At 37.7% G+C, this 14,970-nt stretch overlaps 3 protein-coding genes across 4 annotated transcripts; 1 reads left to right on the plus strand and 2 right to left on the minus strand.

The window, feature by feature from the left end:
- Positions 1–1,630: 1,630 nt before the first annotated feature.
- LOC120414950 (zinc finger protein 473-like) lies at positions 1,631–3,932 on the minus strand. The gene is made up of 5 exons (XM_039576280.2): positions 3,166–3,932; positions 2,873–3,106; positions 2,716–2,814; positions 2,483–2,659; positions 1,631–2,413 (listed from the first exon to the last, which is right to left on the minus strand). The coding sequence occupies exons 1-5, from the start codon at positions 3,861–3,863 to the stop codon at positions 2,158–2,160; spliced, it is 1,464 nt and encodes a 487-aa protein (XP_039432214.1). The 5' UTR covers positions 3,864–3,932; the 3' UTR covers positions 1,631–2,157.
- Positions 3,933–7,975: 4,043 nt separating this feature from the next.
- LOC120414953 (uncharacterized) lies at positions 7,976–9,268 on the minus strand. Of its 2 annotated transcripts, none has more exons than XM_039576284.2 (3): positions 9,108–9,268; positions 8,193–9,024; positions 7,976–8,133 (listed from the first exon to the last, which is right to left on the minus strand). In XM_039576284.2, exons 2-3 carry the CDS (start codon positions 9,020–9,022, stop codon positions 8,049–8,051), a joined length of 915 nt encoding a protein of 304 aa, XP_039432218.1. In that variant the 5' UTR covers positions 9,023–9,024; positions 9,108–9,268; the 3' UTR covers positions 7,976–8,048. The 2 variants fall into 2 exon arrangements, with proteins under 2 accessions (XP_039432218.1, XP_039432219.1); XM_039576285.2 differs by having other exon boundaries at positions 9,104–9,263.
- A 1,897-nt stretch (positions 9,269–11,165) lies between these two features.
- LOC120414975 (zinc finger protein 429-like) lies at positions 11,166–13,138 on the plus strand. The gene is made up of 6 exons (XM_039576308.2): positions 11,166–11,282; positions 11,345–11,693; positions 11,751–11,970; positions 12,023–12,597; positions 12,656–12,872; positions 12,931–13,138. The coding sequence occupies exons 2-6, from the start codon at positions 11,357–11,359 to the stop codon at positions 13,091–13,093; spliced, it is 1,512 nt and encodes a 503-aa protein (XP_039432242.1). The 5' UTR covers positions 11,166–11,282; positions 11,345–11,356; the 3' UTR covers positions 13,094–13,138.
- Positions 13,139–14,970: the final 1,832 nt, after the last annotated feature.

Below are 14,970 nucleotides of genomic sequence, written 5' to 3' on the forward strand. Positions count from 1 at the left end.
CCGTGGACCACAGATGAAAAGTAGGAACCAATCATCACCCCTTCGCAATTTTCAAAGGTCCCTATCATGCTGATCAATACCGACGCCGGCCACGACCAGAGGTAAGACACGGGGAAGTGGATGGGAATGTTAGTCCGATACTTGAGTGATGGGACCGCCAAATCGACTGCGTCTCCGACAAAGTATCACATGAGTTTTGAGGGGTTAGTAAGATGGGTATGAGGTCAGGATTCACTGTGGTAGGTGATGCGACCATAAGCAATTTGTTTATCGGTTGAAATTTTAAAAATCTTAGGCAGCCGTCTGCGGAAAGATAGCTATCTAGGGATTTAAATATAGTATTAATTCGACCGCGATTCTCCAGAAATTCTCCGTCGGCGTGCCTTCCGATCAACGGTGATGTAGGAAGGGCTTCATTTATCGAAATGATTATTGAAATGATATAGAAAGGGCTTAATCCAGCAATACGACTTGCTAGTCTCAAAAAAAATAGGTACGTTTTTATAGAAAACTATAAATAGAGAACAACACAAAAAAACTCATCGGCCAACGAACGCGAGTGGAAAAAAAAGAAAAAAAAGAAAAAAAAAAGGAGGTAAAAAAACAGAACTGCGCGTCCCGAAAAGCACCACACTACTGATGCCATTATTTAATTATAATAGCCAATCACCCCATGCACTCGAACAGCGACACAAAAGAGACGGCAAATAACACGAAAAAACAGGACTGCGCGTCCACACAGGCACCGCACTACTCTTCAACAATGGAGAGTTGCTTGCTCACTTTAATTCGAGCTATTTATAACTTTGGAACAGTCAAAAACACTTTTTGAAAGCCGTAATTCATGAACAAAGTGCTGATAGGCCGATAATAGAAATAGGCTGAAAAAGGGTATAGTTCCCCTAAATTTGAATAAAATGGGGTCGCAGAACTCGATGTTAAAAGAAGTAAATTTTAAAAACACATTTTTTTATAAACGATTTTTTTCATTCTTCATTCGATTATCCGAAGTCCTATACAAACCTTCGGATAACACTGACCTACAAAAATTGACAAAAAATGACTGCACAGGCTCAGCTAGAGAGGAAGCATAAACTTTGGAGTCCCCAGAAACACGTGCATTTTGAATTTTTCAAAAATATTTAGTCAGGGCCGAATGGTTTTTCTCCAAAGTATGTATGGAGAATTAGGGCGGTTCGTCACTGTTACATACAATCCAAAAATTGCATGCAATATGTAGGAGAAGCGAACCGCACTAATTTTCCATGCATACTTTGGAGAAAAACCATTCGGCCCTGACTAAATATTTTTGAAAAAACCAAAATGCACGTGTTTCTGGGGTCCTTAAAGCTCATGCTTCCCTTCGAGTTGAGCCTGCGTAGAAATTTTGTTGATCGGTGTAATCGAACTTCGGATAATCGAGTCTGGATTATACGGATTTTGATTCAAGCCGGTAGAACACAACTTTCTACGAGTAAATCTCCAATTGCGTATCTTGGTTTATAATCTTTTGCTCCAGCCACGCCGTGTGCTGCAAATAATTTTTAAAAGTCATTGTCTCCCTCCACCCCTTGGGTTTATATAATCATTTATTCAATTTGATTTAAAATATTTTTAATTTACAGACTATAAATAACACGATAACGAAAAAATGTTTTAAAGGCCGAGATTTCAGCCCTATTTTCATTAAATTTACAGTTTCTCACTATTTTAATAATTTATTTTGCAAAACTTATGATTGAAACTTGTTTGCTCACTTCTTATAAGTATACGTATACGAAGACAAATATTTTGTAGAATCTGCCTTCGTAAAAGTAGCTTAGACCTACGTTTAGCATTCATTCAACAAATAATTTGATTTTCAAATCAAATCAAGTCAAATCAAAATCAAATCAGCTTTTCATTACTAGGTTCCCCTAATACCAAACTCTTACCATTTAAGTGAAAATAAAATTTCTACCAAATTCTGCAAACTGGGCCTCTGTTTAGACATGCAAAATGTATTCTTTGATCTTTAGAAATTGAGGGACAACGTTTCGTTTTTAAGAATTACCAAAGAATTTTTGTTTTATTCAAGAAAACTATAAGTCGTAGCCGGAATCGGTGGAGTAGATTTTTTTTGGGAGCGCTGGAGTCGGAGTTGGAGTCTCTGAACCGTCAGCAGACAAAGTCGGGATCGGAGTCGCTATCTGCCCGATTCCGTTGTTTGTGAAACTTTTTGACGTGCGCGTTCAACTGGTTTTTGATATGATACCCCTTATCACACTGGCCGCACTCGTAGGGCCGATAGCCCCTGTGGGACGTCATGTGTCCCATTAGTTTAGTTTCCTCCCAGTAGCGGTTGCCGCACACGGGACAGACGAAATCTCGGGTAACCACGTGTTGCACGAAAATATGCCTTTTCAGGGCGGATCTGAAAGTGTTGGTGTTGAATTGTTATAAAAGCGTTTTTTTTTTAAATTTAGAGATGGCTGATGCAAACTTTTTCTTAAACTTTCCATCGCAAATGTCGCACACGAATCTTTTATCGGTGTGAACAAATCTCATGTGTGCTTGGAGAGATTGCTGCGACGCCAATTTGGCACCACACTTTGGGCACTTGTGTTTGCGATTCAAAGGCTGTTTCCGTTTGGCCTTTGGTTGTTCCAGGTCCTCCATCCTGCAAGCAATGGATTAGTTGGTGCAATAAACTTTCTCGCGATTTAATAACTATACCTTCTTTTGATATCGTTAATTACTACGCTAGTTTCCTTATTGTAAATTTTGACTGCTAGCTGATGCTTCAAGGACAGTTTATGAGTTCTAAGATGGGTGCTAAAAATGTATAAAAATTATAATAAAGCATCAAAAAAATAATTGTAAAATTGTATACTCTGATTGGAATGTAAAATCGCATTCTTCACACTTCAATGGATTTTTCTCCACTTTTTTGAGCTCGACTTTCTCTACGGATTGTACCACGAGCAGATTGTCATCTGGTATGATAAGTTCGGTCTTGTCATTGTTGCAGCCAGACTTGCTTTTTGATGAATCAATGTTGAGCTTAGCTTGCAGCTTGACTCGTTGTTTATGTATCAGTCTTGACTGATGGAGTTTTAAATGGCCTCTGAAAATATTCAAAATATTAGGAATGATTGCTGATGTCTTAATTCACCTTTATCTTACATTCTTGAAAATCCAATATCGCATAGTTCGCAGAAGAACTTTTTTTCTTCGCACTTTTTACTTCTCCAATCTTTAGGAGGTTTTTCCATAAGCAGATCGTCAACTTGTGCAACCTGTTTGCACATTTCTTCCCTGCAATCAATATCTTCCGCCAACAGTTGTTCCTTTGGTTCAGTTTCCTCAGCTTCATAAGGTTGAACCTTAATGTGGTCAACGGACATCATTGTAACAAGCTCATTTTCAGCCGGTTCTGTCTCTTCAATTCGCTGCGTTTGGTCCACGATCAGCGTTTGCAGATGGTCGATGGTTTGAACCATTTCTTCGGAAATCCAATCGTCCACAGCTGCAAGTCCAGCTTCATCCGTTCTTTCCAACCAACGCTGCGCTTTAAGGCAGCACTTCCGGAAGTCGCCGATAAGCTTAACTATCTTCCAGCAAGCTCTACAAACGTTGAAACTTTGCTCTCGAAATTCAATCTCGACAATGTCCCTCAGCATGTCACGGAAATCGGCAGAGTTGTCGCAATTAAATTCGAAGAACTCGCTGCTTTGTGGACATTCCCGAATGCAAAGTGCGCAGAATGGAACCGGTTCCGGATGTGGAGCGAAATTACCTACGTCGTCCGGTTCTGGCACCGGAATTGAGACTAGCGGCAGGTCGATGTCGAGCGCAGGCTCTTCTTTAATGTAGATTGACATTTTAAGCGCTTTAAATTAAATTTATTTCAAAATAAACGCTACGCTTTCACTATCGAACTGACTGACTTGTAAACAGAAGATGTAATGAAAATGTAATCACTCATACCAGCAGAACCCTGTTACAGTTACGCATATATTGCGTGTAGGTACATGAAAAAAAAGTATTGAAGTTAAATTTTGTATCGGCCAGTAAAAAAAATCAACGCTAGTGTGTGTGAGATCAGACTTATACAAATCTTTGTTTTTAGCAGTACTTTGTATTTGTAGGTAGATGATATTTTGGTTTGCCTCTGATATTTCATATACATGGAGACTTAGTGAGCTTCAGCCCTGCAATTTAGTTTAGTCAGATAAGGCAATTGCAAATGTGATTTTTTTTAAAGCAATTGCAAATTTTATTTAAAGTTTTTGTCCCCAAATCCAAAAAAATCGGGCAAAAATAGTTTATTACCAAAAATATTTTTTTTGGAATTCCGTCGTGAAACTACTTACTTTTCCTGTCATTCTTGAACGACGAAATAGCCTACTTTTCTATACCAAAAATAACAGAATCGAATAGCTACACTTTTCAAAATTAATGCTGAAAAGTTCTACTTTTCAGCACTCAAATGGGTGCTGAAAAATTGAACTTTTCAGCACTTGTTTCGAAAAGTAACACTTTTCAACATTTTTTTTAATTCAAATTATTTATTGACAAAATACATGAAAATTTGACATAAAATTTCACTCAGTGTGTGTTTTTTGGAATTGCAAAAAATGTTGTGGAACTCGTTGCAAAACTTGATTTTTTCAGCACTCTTCGTATTTATCCAACTCGGTGAACCTCGTTGGATAAATGTACGACTCGTGCTGAAAAAATCCTCTTTTTGCAACTTGTTGCATAAACTACTATTTTCAACTTTTATAATCAATTGATATACACAATAAAAGACTACTGTTGGGTCAAAAGTATCGTTGGTTGAATTAAAAGTACGTATTGGTGAATTACTAATTAATACAAGGGGAAAACCACTCTGATCAAAGTACCCGGGGCACTTATCGGGCTCCTTTGGGAACATCTCAAGGCACCTTTCGTCTCAGATTTTGACAATTGAGTAAACTATCAAAACATCACAGCAATGAAAAGAAAGTTTGACAAGATTTTATTGTGTTATGGATTGGTTAGGTTTATAAAGTGACATCTTTCTAGATTTTAAAATCCCTAGGTTTTGATATTTATATTTGACAAACTCCAGATTTCGTTTCAAAATCCGATTCCAGTGTAATCATTTCTCATTGCCCTGAGGTTGAGGATGATTCTCCAGGTGAAGGTGTCATTCTTTTCGGAATGGTGCTCTTTTCCGATTTGCCCAAAAAATCCTGCCAATACATACTCATACAGCAATTCAATTTGAAAAGAGCCTAAACCGGTTCCTTGACCAAAATAATTAGACCCGTATTTTTTGTTCAAAAATGGCAATTTTCGCCATTTTTCGCGAAACCCATTTTTTTTTTTTCAAAAAATCATATCTCCGCGTAGTTTAATTCGATTTTAGCTGTCTTAGATGAAAAAAAAGTGATTAGTTTGGCTATTTTGGGAAAAAATAACAGTTTCAAAATTCATGACCCTAGAAATCGCCCACTTTATTTTATTGAAATTACCTTTGGTAAACGTTTAAAACAGGTAAATCACTAGATTTTCATGAAATTCAGACATACAGTGAAGCAATGAATTACTCATTTACATTATTTTCGGACATAATGAGTTGTTTTCCCTCATTAACATAATTATCCGCTGTAGTCGAAATTGACAAAAATATGGCGGCTGTAACAAGACATTTTTTGAAGTACTTATAAAATTTGATAAACAATAGAAACTCATTAAGAAAGTTTCAATTAGTACTAGATATGAATGAATATGTAAATCTGCATAATAAATTCAACCAAATAATACTATAAGTTTGCTAAATACAGATTAAATCCAGTAGTTGGGCGAAAACTGGAGCAGGGCGAAAACTGGGTCCTCTACCCTATTACTTATGCAACTACCAGCGACCAAAATGTGCTCTTGGTTGCCCAGTAATAGATGGTAAAATACCATGAAATCAAACCACAATCATGTATGTGGTAGACCACAGGAATACCAAAATATGATTTTCCAAAAAATAACATTTGAAAAAGTCGTATGAAAACTAAAAATGGCGTTTGACCGTGTCTGGACCAAAGAGCCTATATCTGAAAATATTTTTATCGGATTCCTTGGAAAATTTCACATAACATATCAAAAAATTAGCGATGTCGAACCGTATAGAGAGCCTATCGAGAACATTTCATTTCCCTACATAGGTCCCTAGAACCGTACGTTTCCAAGATATGATTTTTTGACGCATACCGCGCAAAAACAGGACAATGACGAAAACAAAAAATAACTTTTTACACTAAAACTGCGATAATTTTAAAATTTTAGCGATGTCCCATACATGTTTGGGACCCATACAAGTTGCGCCTTTCAAAAACGAAAAAAAAATGTCAATAAATTTATGGAAATAATATTTTTCTTGAAATTTTTCGTTAGTGGTCTTAAAAAATAAATGTTAAAAGCTTCAGGGACCAATCATAAACCACGTGGACACCTGAGGGAGGGGGGGGGGGGGATGTCCGGTGGTTTTCCACGATCCGTACAAAAAAGATTTGTTAATATTGAAATTGTCCACGAGTGGGGGAGGGGGTGGATTTGAGATGACAAAAAAAGTGTCCACGTGGCTTATGGATGGTCCCTAAAATGCATTTATTTAATTAAAAGTACCTAAATTAGGCATTATACAATGTAATCTGAATAGTTTCCAATCGATTTTATAAGATTGTTCAATAAAAATTTAAATTTAAGTCAATAATTATTTTTGTTGAACCCTGATTTTATATGTCAATTTTGAAAAAGCGCGGGGGGGGAGGGCGGACGTCCTAGGGTACGTTATCCATTAGTGGACCCCTTCCCTATAGTGGACCCTCTGAGGGTGTTTTGATGAAAAATTGAATAAAATCACAGTTTCAAGCGGGTATTTGTCTACAAATCTTTTAAGGCTAGTATGCAGATCGGAAGGAAAGGGGTCAAGAAACCGCTTTACGAACAGCAGAGAAAAGGAGAGGGAGCGATTTCTTGGGGTGTTTCTTCATCCTCTCTGACTTGCTTGCGCTGCCGCTGCTGCCCATTTGATTTTTTTCTTGACCGGTTTCTTCCGAAGTGCGTGTACCGCTTTATTTGGCATGCTCAATATCATTCAAAACAATGTTGTCTGACACTTAATTGTTATTTTCGCTTAAATAAGTGTTTTGAATTCGATATCTAAAATCAGCCATGCCCACTAGCATTTTCATAACAAAACAGCATTTCTTTTTTAATTCACTGTCCAATCATTTTTTGACTGATTATTTCACTTCAGTAAGTCGAAATAATGTAAGTTTAAGGTTCTTTACTAAAATAAAACCAGAAACTACTAAACTTTGAGCAAAATTAATGGGGGTCCAATATAGGACGACGGAAATCCTAACTTTTCCAATAGTGGCCCCCTATTAATTTAACTTACAAAAATGAAGAAAACTGTGTACTTGAACAATAGTTTTACTTAAAAATACAATAAATGCTTGTTTTAGTCAACTTAATTGCACATTGTTTCAATCATGAGTATAAATATAACTGATTTCATGTTAAAAGTTGCTGAAACCGTAAGAATTCACAATTAATCTAAACTATAGTTTATTGTACTTAACTGAAACATCATAATTGATGTTTGAAATAATATTTAATAAGGCTGGACAAATATTATAAAAGTTTTTGTCACCCCTCCCTTCAAAATCGGAACGTAAATTCGAGGGACAGAAAACAAATGTTTTCAAAAAACTTCAAAATTTCAATGGTCTTTTAAGTGCACTAAGCTGAAATCAACTTAAAATGCGTTACCCTGCCTTTAGAATCGTTTTAAGCATGTTTGTGTTTATGCGAAATTCTTTTGCTTTTTTGAAAATGATCGATATACGGTACCGCAAAAAGTTTTTTTTTCTCGCTAAAATTCATCTTTTTTCGTCAAATCTTTCCTTTTTTTAATTTATGATTGCAAAACAATTGAACTAGTGTAAAATGCATGTTAAAATCCTTTTTTCAATCATTTATCTTATTTTATTTATTTTTTTTTTTCAAATAAACCATTTTTAACGTTGATTTTCTGGAGGAGGATACAAATTCCGCGAAGGAATGTCGCTATGTTTCTTCCGATGGTGCCGCAGAAGGTTGGTTCTAGAATCAAAGGAATACTTAAAAAAAGATATGGGTTTACAAAAATATCTACAACAAACCTTTGCTTGAATCTCTTATCACAAAATTTACACTGCTGAGTGGCTTCTCCATGGATGAACAAATGTTCCTTCAAATTAAACTTGCTGGACAAAATGGCACCGCAAATGTCACATTTACATGTTGTATAAGAGCGTTTTCGTACTTTCATTCGTTCTTGAGAGATCATCACTGGCGCGATTGAGTTGGACGATTCCATGTAATATATGTCCTCTGAGTTGTCCATTTCGATTGCGATCCCGTAGGGAAATTCCGTCGGCTCAGGCTCATATTTGGCAGTGCGAAATTCAGTTTCATCCTCATCGTCACTGTTTATGGAAATGACATCCTGATCAACGTGTTCACCACCCAAATATCCCCGAGCTTGAATACCGCTTTCAGCTGGCTCCAGTTGCTCCGAATGGATTCGAATAGTTTCGTCAATCCTTTCAATCGTTTGATAAGTCTCCTCAGTAAACCACTCGTCCTCACATTTCAACCCGCCTCCAACCCGGTCTATCCAACCTCGGGCCTTGAGGCAGCACTGCTTGAAACTGTCCACCATCTCAACCATCTTACAGCATGGCATGCACACGTACAAATGGTGGAGATTCAGCTCTAAACCGAGCAAATCTCGAATATATTCGCAAAACGTGGAACAATCCTCGCTCAGGTACTCGTAGAATTTACTGTTTGAGGTGCGCTGACGTAGACAAAGAGCGCAGAATAGATCGGGATTTTGGGATTCATCTTCTGGTTGATGCTTTAATGACTGCAGATTGAACATTTTGTCGTAATCGTAATCATCGTCGTCCTCGACAATGATTGGTTCATTCTTAACTGTGATGGACATGGCTAAAATGAGGTTTTTGTTAGTTTAACTTATATTTTGAGTTGATAATTTACCCAATAAACGAGTGTAATTGTAACACACCTACCTTTCCGTTACTTTTAGCAGGTCAAGTTTCTGATTGAATATGTTGCAAAATGCAGAACTTGTTGAAATATGCCAACAAAATGTTTAACAACAAACAGGATTCTGATGGACAAAATCTGACATGCGGTCCGTGCGATCGTTTTTTCATTCGTACAAACACAGCTGCAATCGATCGCACTCATGTGAACGTTTACTGATCCTTGAATGTTTTGGTAGTAGGTATTTTAATGGTGCTCAAATTTCGTTAAATACATGGTGCAGTACATCTGTTTTAGGTAGATGCAATACAAAATTCTGTCAAAGAAATAGATCAAATTTTGGCATGGGTGTTCATGTAATGTATTAGGATGGAATAGATAAAAATACAGCAACGATTTTTAAATTCTTCTGGTAGCATTAAAAGTTCAAATTCAAACTACATTTTTTTTGCTTTTTATAGATTTTCGAATGTCTTTTACGAAATGCGAATTCAAAAACACTTAAAAAGCAATAAAAATGCTTTATTGGACCTTTTGAAACAAATTCCAGATACATTAATGCTGAAAATTGGAAAGTAAACAAAAACTTTTATTCAATCTAGTTTAGTGACTGATTTATTTTGAACATTTGGCAACCTTGTTTCGAGATAAGGCCACTTAAATGCTATTTATTGCTTGTTTTAGGTCAAATCTCTGTAGTTTTGTTGAAAATGCTGTCGGACACAATCATGCGATCCGTCGATGAATAAAACATTTATTAGGCTGGTACAATTTTTTAAAAGTTTTTGTCTCCCCATCCCTTCAAAGTTGGCCCAAAAATCAAGGGGCAAAAACAATATTTTTTCAAAAAACTTCAATATTTCAATGAAAATTAGTTCAAATCAATTTAAAATGCCTTCCACTGCGTTTAGAATCATTGTGACCATGTTTGAGTTGATTTAAAAATCTTTTGAATTTTTGAAAAAAAATGATGTTTATTATCGCAAAAAGTTTTTTTCCGCATTTTTTTTGTTTTCGTCAAGAAGAATTGGCAAATTTGTATGGGGGCTGGTCCAAGGATGTACACAAACCGAACCAATTTTTTTCGAAAGATCTCACCGAGACATGAAAAAAAGCATTTCGGATAGAAATGTGCAAAAAATCGTATTATTGCTATTTCTAAAATCATTTATAAAATCTCTGTTTTATTATGGATTTTGATCATTCGACGCGTATCACCAAAAACTATGTGTTCTGATATGTCGTAGCCTGATTGAAACATTTTGGTATCCTTATTTCAAGTTATAGCTCGAACTTGAATTTATGTATTTGTTAAGATGGTTCTCTTGAAATTTAATATAAATATTCGATGATATTGTTATTTAATTGCCTCAAGTCTTATGGATAACGTTAGATTTTAATTTTGATAAATTGTGCATCCAACTCTTTTTTGTAAAAGTTCAGCAAATTAAAACATTGATCTTTTTCAATCTTCGGTTGCTGGAACAAGACATCACAATGATTATAGATTAAAAATACGAGCTTTTTAAGTGATCACTACTAAGGGCCAATACGCACTTCCCACGAAAAGGGGTCAATAAATGGCTTTACGAACAGCAGATCAAAGGAGAGAGAACAATTTCTTGGGGCTTTTCTTCACCCTGTCTGGCTTGCTTTCGCTGCCGCTGCTGCCCATTTGATTTTGCTTGACCGATTCCTTCCGAAGTGCTTAATATTCATTTTTCAACTGACGTTATATTTTTTTGTAATTTTATGATTTGTGAACTTTTTAAGTGTCCACGGTCCATAAAAGCATTTTTACGTTTGAACAAAACTATTGCACTACAGTACTGAAAGCGAATTATGCCTTTTTCAATTCAATTCAATTGGTGTTTATTAGAATTTAACAGTTCTGCTCCAGGATGTTACATTTGCAATTCAGAGATTTGGAGAACCTTTCAACTGAGATCAATTCATAAGCCTTTACAGGGAGGGTACATGTTTCTATGTTTAGATGTTGCTAGCTGCGTGCTCTTTTAGGGAAAATAAATTTTGAGAAAAAACCCTAGATCTGAATTATGCCTTTTCTGGCAATCTTTGCCAGATATATTTCATTCTTTGCGTATGCCTCGACGTCACACATACCACTGTAACAATGTCTACCCTTCAAGTGATGATCGATTCATAACAAGCTTTGTTTGGAGGTGAGGCAGGCTCTCGTAAGTCTGACCAAAAATTATTATTGAATCATTTTTATTAAATGATACCTGAACCACCGTAGACCCAATCAACCATGAGCAACCCACACCAGGATCTCGTCTCGGAGATGACCATCGAAGAAATCAAAATCGAACCCGAGGACGAGGAGCAACCGGACGGCGAAGATGAACAGCAGCAGCAGCAGCAGGAGGAGGATGAGGAGCAGCTTTTGGAAGCGGCGAATTCCGCCTTCGGCGTTACAAAGTGCGACAAGTGCCACCGATTCTTCGACTGCACACGGGGCATCAAAAATCACGTGTTACGTTGTAAGGGTGTCGACCCGGACGCCAAGCCGGAGTATCAGTGCGAAATTTGTTCCGTGTCGTTCAAATTTAGAAATGCGCTGGTGGCCCATCGGAACAAACATGAAGGTATGGATTGGGTTTAGATCTGATGACGTTTATTAATATGTTATCAACTTATTTCAGGGATCAAACCGTACAAGTGTCAGGAAAAATGTGATAAGTACTTTCACAGCACTTCGTTGAGAACTACGCACGAGAAAAAGTGTCGTAAAGGGGAGCAGCAGATTTGCCCATTTTGCAACGCGAAGCTGTCCAACGCAAACACGCTGGCAAGACATATGAGCTCCGAGCATTCTGATGCGAAGCATGAGTGTAACATCTGTGGGAAGATTTTCGCTAAAAAGTAGGTGATTTGTAGTAATTTATTCAGTTAGATAGTGATCAATTTATTTCAGCTACAAGATGTTGTTACACCAACGAACGATGCACTCAAATGACGAGCCCAAATATTTCTGCGAGGTGTGTGGCAAGGGCTTCAAGGTGGCCCGAGTTTTGCGGCAACACATGGGCCGTCACATGGAGGAAAAGCCCTTCCGGTGTGAACTGTGTAACGCCGGATTGTCCAGCAAACTTTCTCTCAATAGCCATATGAAATTCACCCATGGGAAAGCCACGCTGCAGTGTCAAACCTGCGGAAGTGAGTTCAAGACTAACTACTCCCTTTCTGTGCACCGTCGAACGGTACACAATGAGGTCATCCCTAAGGGCAAAAAGATCGAGCAACCGGTCATGGTCGATATCAAGACAGAAGTTGGCGAAGAGGACAGCAAGGATTCCAAAGAAATGTTCCTGGCGGTTACCGAGTGTGAAACGTGTCACCGGTTCTTCGATAGCAAGGAGGGAATCGTCAGTCACGTGCTCTCGTGCAACGAGCTGAACGAGTCTCCCGATTCGTTGTACATGTGCCACATCTGTACGGTATCGTTCAGAACTCCACTCCTGTTGGCAGCTCATCTCCAGGAGCACAAAGGTGACTTACAATCAAGCAATGAAACAAACCTAAAACTACAAACCTCAATCCCTTTCAGACGAAAAACTGCTCAAATGTCGAGTCGTGTGTGAAAAGTGGTTCTACGACCGCGAGAAGCGGGACAACCACGAGAAGGTTTGTCGCCGGGACAAGTATTCCTGCCTGGTGTGCGATTCAAGGCTGGCCAACCACCGGGCCCTGTGGAAGCACATGAACACGGTGCACGCGGAAGCTCGGCACGAGTGCGAAACGTGCGGGAAGAAGTTCAATAGAAGGTTTGAAAAAAAAATATTTTTTTAAATCCACACATATTATAAATAATGATATTTTCAGGACCAACATGCTTGCTCATCAGCGTCTGATGCACTCGGAAAATGCACCGACATTTCCCTGTGAGGTGTGCCAAAGGGTTTTCACCCAAGCGCGGAAGCTTCGGAAGCACATGGAAAAGCACGTGAAACCGGAACCGAATGAGGTTTTGTCCAACATTTCATGAAAATGTGAAATATAAAAGTATGAAAATATAATAAAATACCCTACAGTTTGTTATTTTTAATCTGTCATTAGTCAGAATAACGAAACACAGAAGGTACAATTTCCTTTCGCTTGGAAAAAAGACGGGGCAAATAAATTAGAGATTTTTGTACCAAGATTTCTTTTAAGCATATTTTAGTGTTCTCAAAACTACTCTTTGACACGGCGTGGCCGGAGCAAAATGTTATAAACCGAGATACCCCATTGGAGATTTATACGTAGAAAGTTGTGTTTTACCGGCCTGAATCAGAATCTTTAAACATAAAAATATTGATTCGGTAAAAATTGCGTTTTTCAAAATTTTTAGGTTTTTGATTTTTGGAACGGATTTTTAATTGATCTGGCCTTATAGGTGGATCGATCATTAAAAAATATTGTTTATGATAAATTTGTGGACAAATCTCTCACCTTTCAAACGCTTTTTAGGGTTTGTAAACAAGGGTCCTGATTTTCGGTTCAATGAACAGAAACCACTCACTCATCGCCTATCCATTCGGCACCTATTCTAACCCGCTAGCTTTCATGAGCGAATGATACTCGCAAGCAGCCAGCGAGTGGCCCGAACTGTTCACTCAGATACATCGTGAAAATTTGTGCCTACTCCGTCGCTCGACGACACTCACACACTACCATGCTCAGCGAAGAGCCATTCTCACAAAATGCCAGCGCGGCAGTCTTTTTGTCTTCACGCCCTCAGTTTGCCATCAATTTGATTTTTTCTTGGTGGAAGTGTCTTTGAATGGTGTCTATAATGTTATGAAATCAAAATAAATGCACTATTTATTTGATAAAATTGATTTTAGGCAACCCAAATCAATGAGTATAACGCAGCGCATCAGAGAAAAAATGTTTTCAGTTCAGAGTGATCGGTGACGTTCGGTCTGCCTGAGCCGTTCGGAGACTGAGCCGATCAGAGAGAGAGAAGGAGAGTAGAAGAGAGAGTGTTCGGGAGCGAATGGTGTAAAAGTGACAAACGGTAGGAATTCATCAGTGCACTCAAAATCAGAAGTACCCTTCAAAAAGGGTTTTATCTACCCTTTATCTGTCATCCCAAAGAAAAAAAAACCCTTTTTGAGGGTTACTTCCACCCTTTTTTCAAGTTTACCGGTAGTAACCCTTTGCAAAAGGGTGACGACGGGTGAACTTGAAAAAAAGGGTGGAAGTAACCCTCAAAAAGGGTTTTTTTTCTTTGGGATGACAGATAAAGGGTAGATAAAACCCTTTTTGAAGGGTACTTCTGATTTTGAGTGTGCAGTATCGCGTCGCCTGCTATTTGGAGCCTAACATTTCAAAAGGGCACAAAACTTTTGTAAACAATAGTGTATCCCTTTCACTCAAATGACAGTTTGCATAAGGTGTGAGAGGGATGCACTCTTGTTTAAAAAAGTTTTGTGCCCTAATGAAATGGCAAGCACGATTTGTGCTCGCGAATGGAGTGGTTGATTTTGAGCCTTGTTTGTAAATACGTTTTCATTGTCATCCGTCTTTTATGCGAACTTCGTTTGACCCTGAACCTCTGGGACCATGTTTTTCACTCAAAAATCAAACAAAATATGGTTGTCTTTAAAGTGGAATATCTTTTGACAGTGAAAACGTATTTACACACCCTAAGAAGCGTTTTAAAGATGTAAGATTTCTCTACAAATTTATCATAAAAAAATATTTTTTAAATATCGATCCAATTAAAAATCCGTACCAAAAATCAAAAACCTATAAATTTTGAAAAACGCAATTTTCGTCGATACAATATTTTCCTATTTAAAGATTCTGATTCAGGCCCTAAGGCCGTTGCAAATATTTTTTTAAGTACCGTTGTTTGAAGTGAACAACTTTTCCGAA

The sequence above is a fragment of the Culex pipiens genome, chromosome 2 (assembly GCF_016801865.2).
Source record: "Culex pipiens pallens isolate TS chromosome 2, TS_CPP_V2, whole genome shotgun sequence".
NCBI lineage: Eukaryota > Metazoa > Arthropoda > Insecta > Diptera > Culicidae > Culex > Culex pipiens.

Excerpts from the sequence above, each read along its gene's own strand:
- LOC120414950 (XM_039576280.2), bottom strand. The coding sequence starts at position 3,863 with ATGTCAATCTACATTAAAGAAGAGCCTGCGCTCGACATCGACCTGCCG. Across the intron at positions 3,107-3,165 it reads GATATTGGATTTTCAAGAAT|AGGCCATTTAAAACTCCATC; the intron begins GTAAGATAAAGG and ends GAATATTTTCAG. Across the intron at positions 2,815-2,872 it reads GATTTTACATTCCAATCAGA|CACCCATCTTAGAACTCATA; the intron begins GTATACAATTTT and ends ATACATTTTTAG.
- LOC120414953 (XM_039576284.2), bottom strand. The coding sequence starts at position 9,022 with ATGTCCATCACAGTTAAGAATGAACCAATCATTGTCGAGGACGACGAT. Across the intron at positions 8,134-8,192 it reads GATAAGAGATTCAAGCAAAG|AACCAACCTTCTGCGGCACC; the intron begins GTTTGTTGTAGA and ends CTTTGATTCTAG.
- LOC120414975 (XM_039576308.2), top strand. The coding sequence starts at position 11,357 with ATGAGCAACCCACACCAGGATCTCGTCTCGGAGATGACCATCGAAGAA. Across the intron at positions 11,694-11,750 it reads CCATCGGAACAAACATGAAG|GGATCAAACCGTACAAGTGT; the intron begins GTATGGATTGGG and ends AACTTATTTCAG. Across the intron at positions 12,598-12,655 it reads TCATCTCCAGGAGCACAAAG|ACGAAAAACTGCTCAAATGT; the intron begins GTGACTTACAAT and ends AATCCCTTTCAG.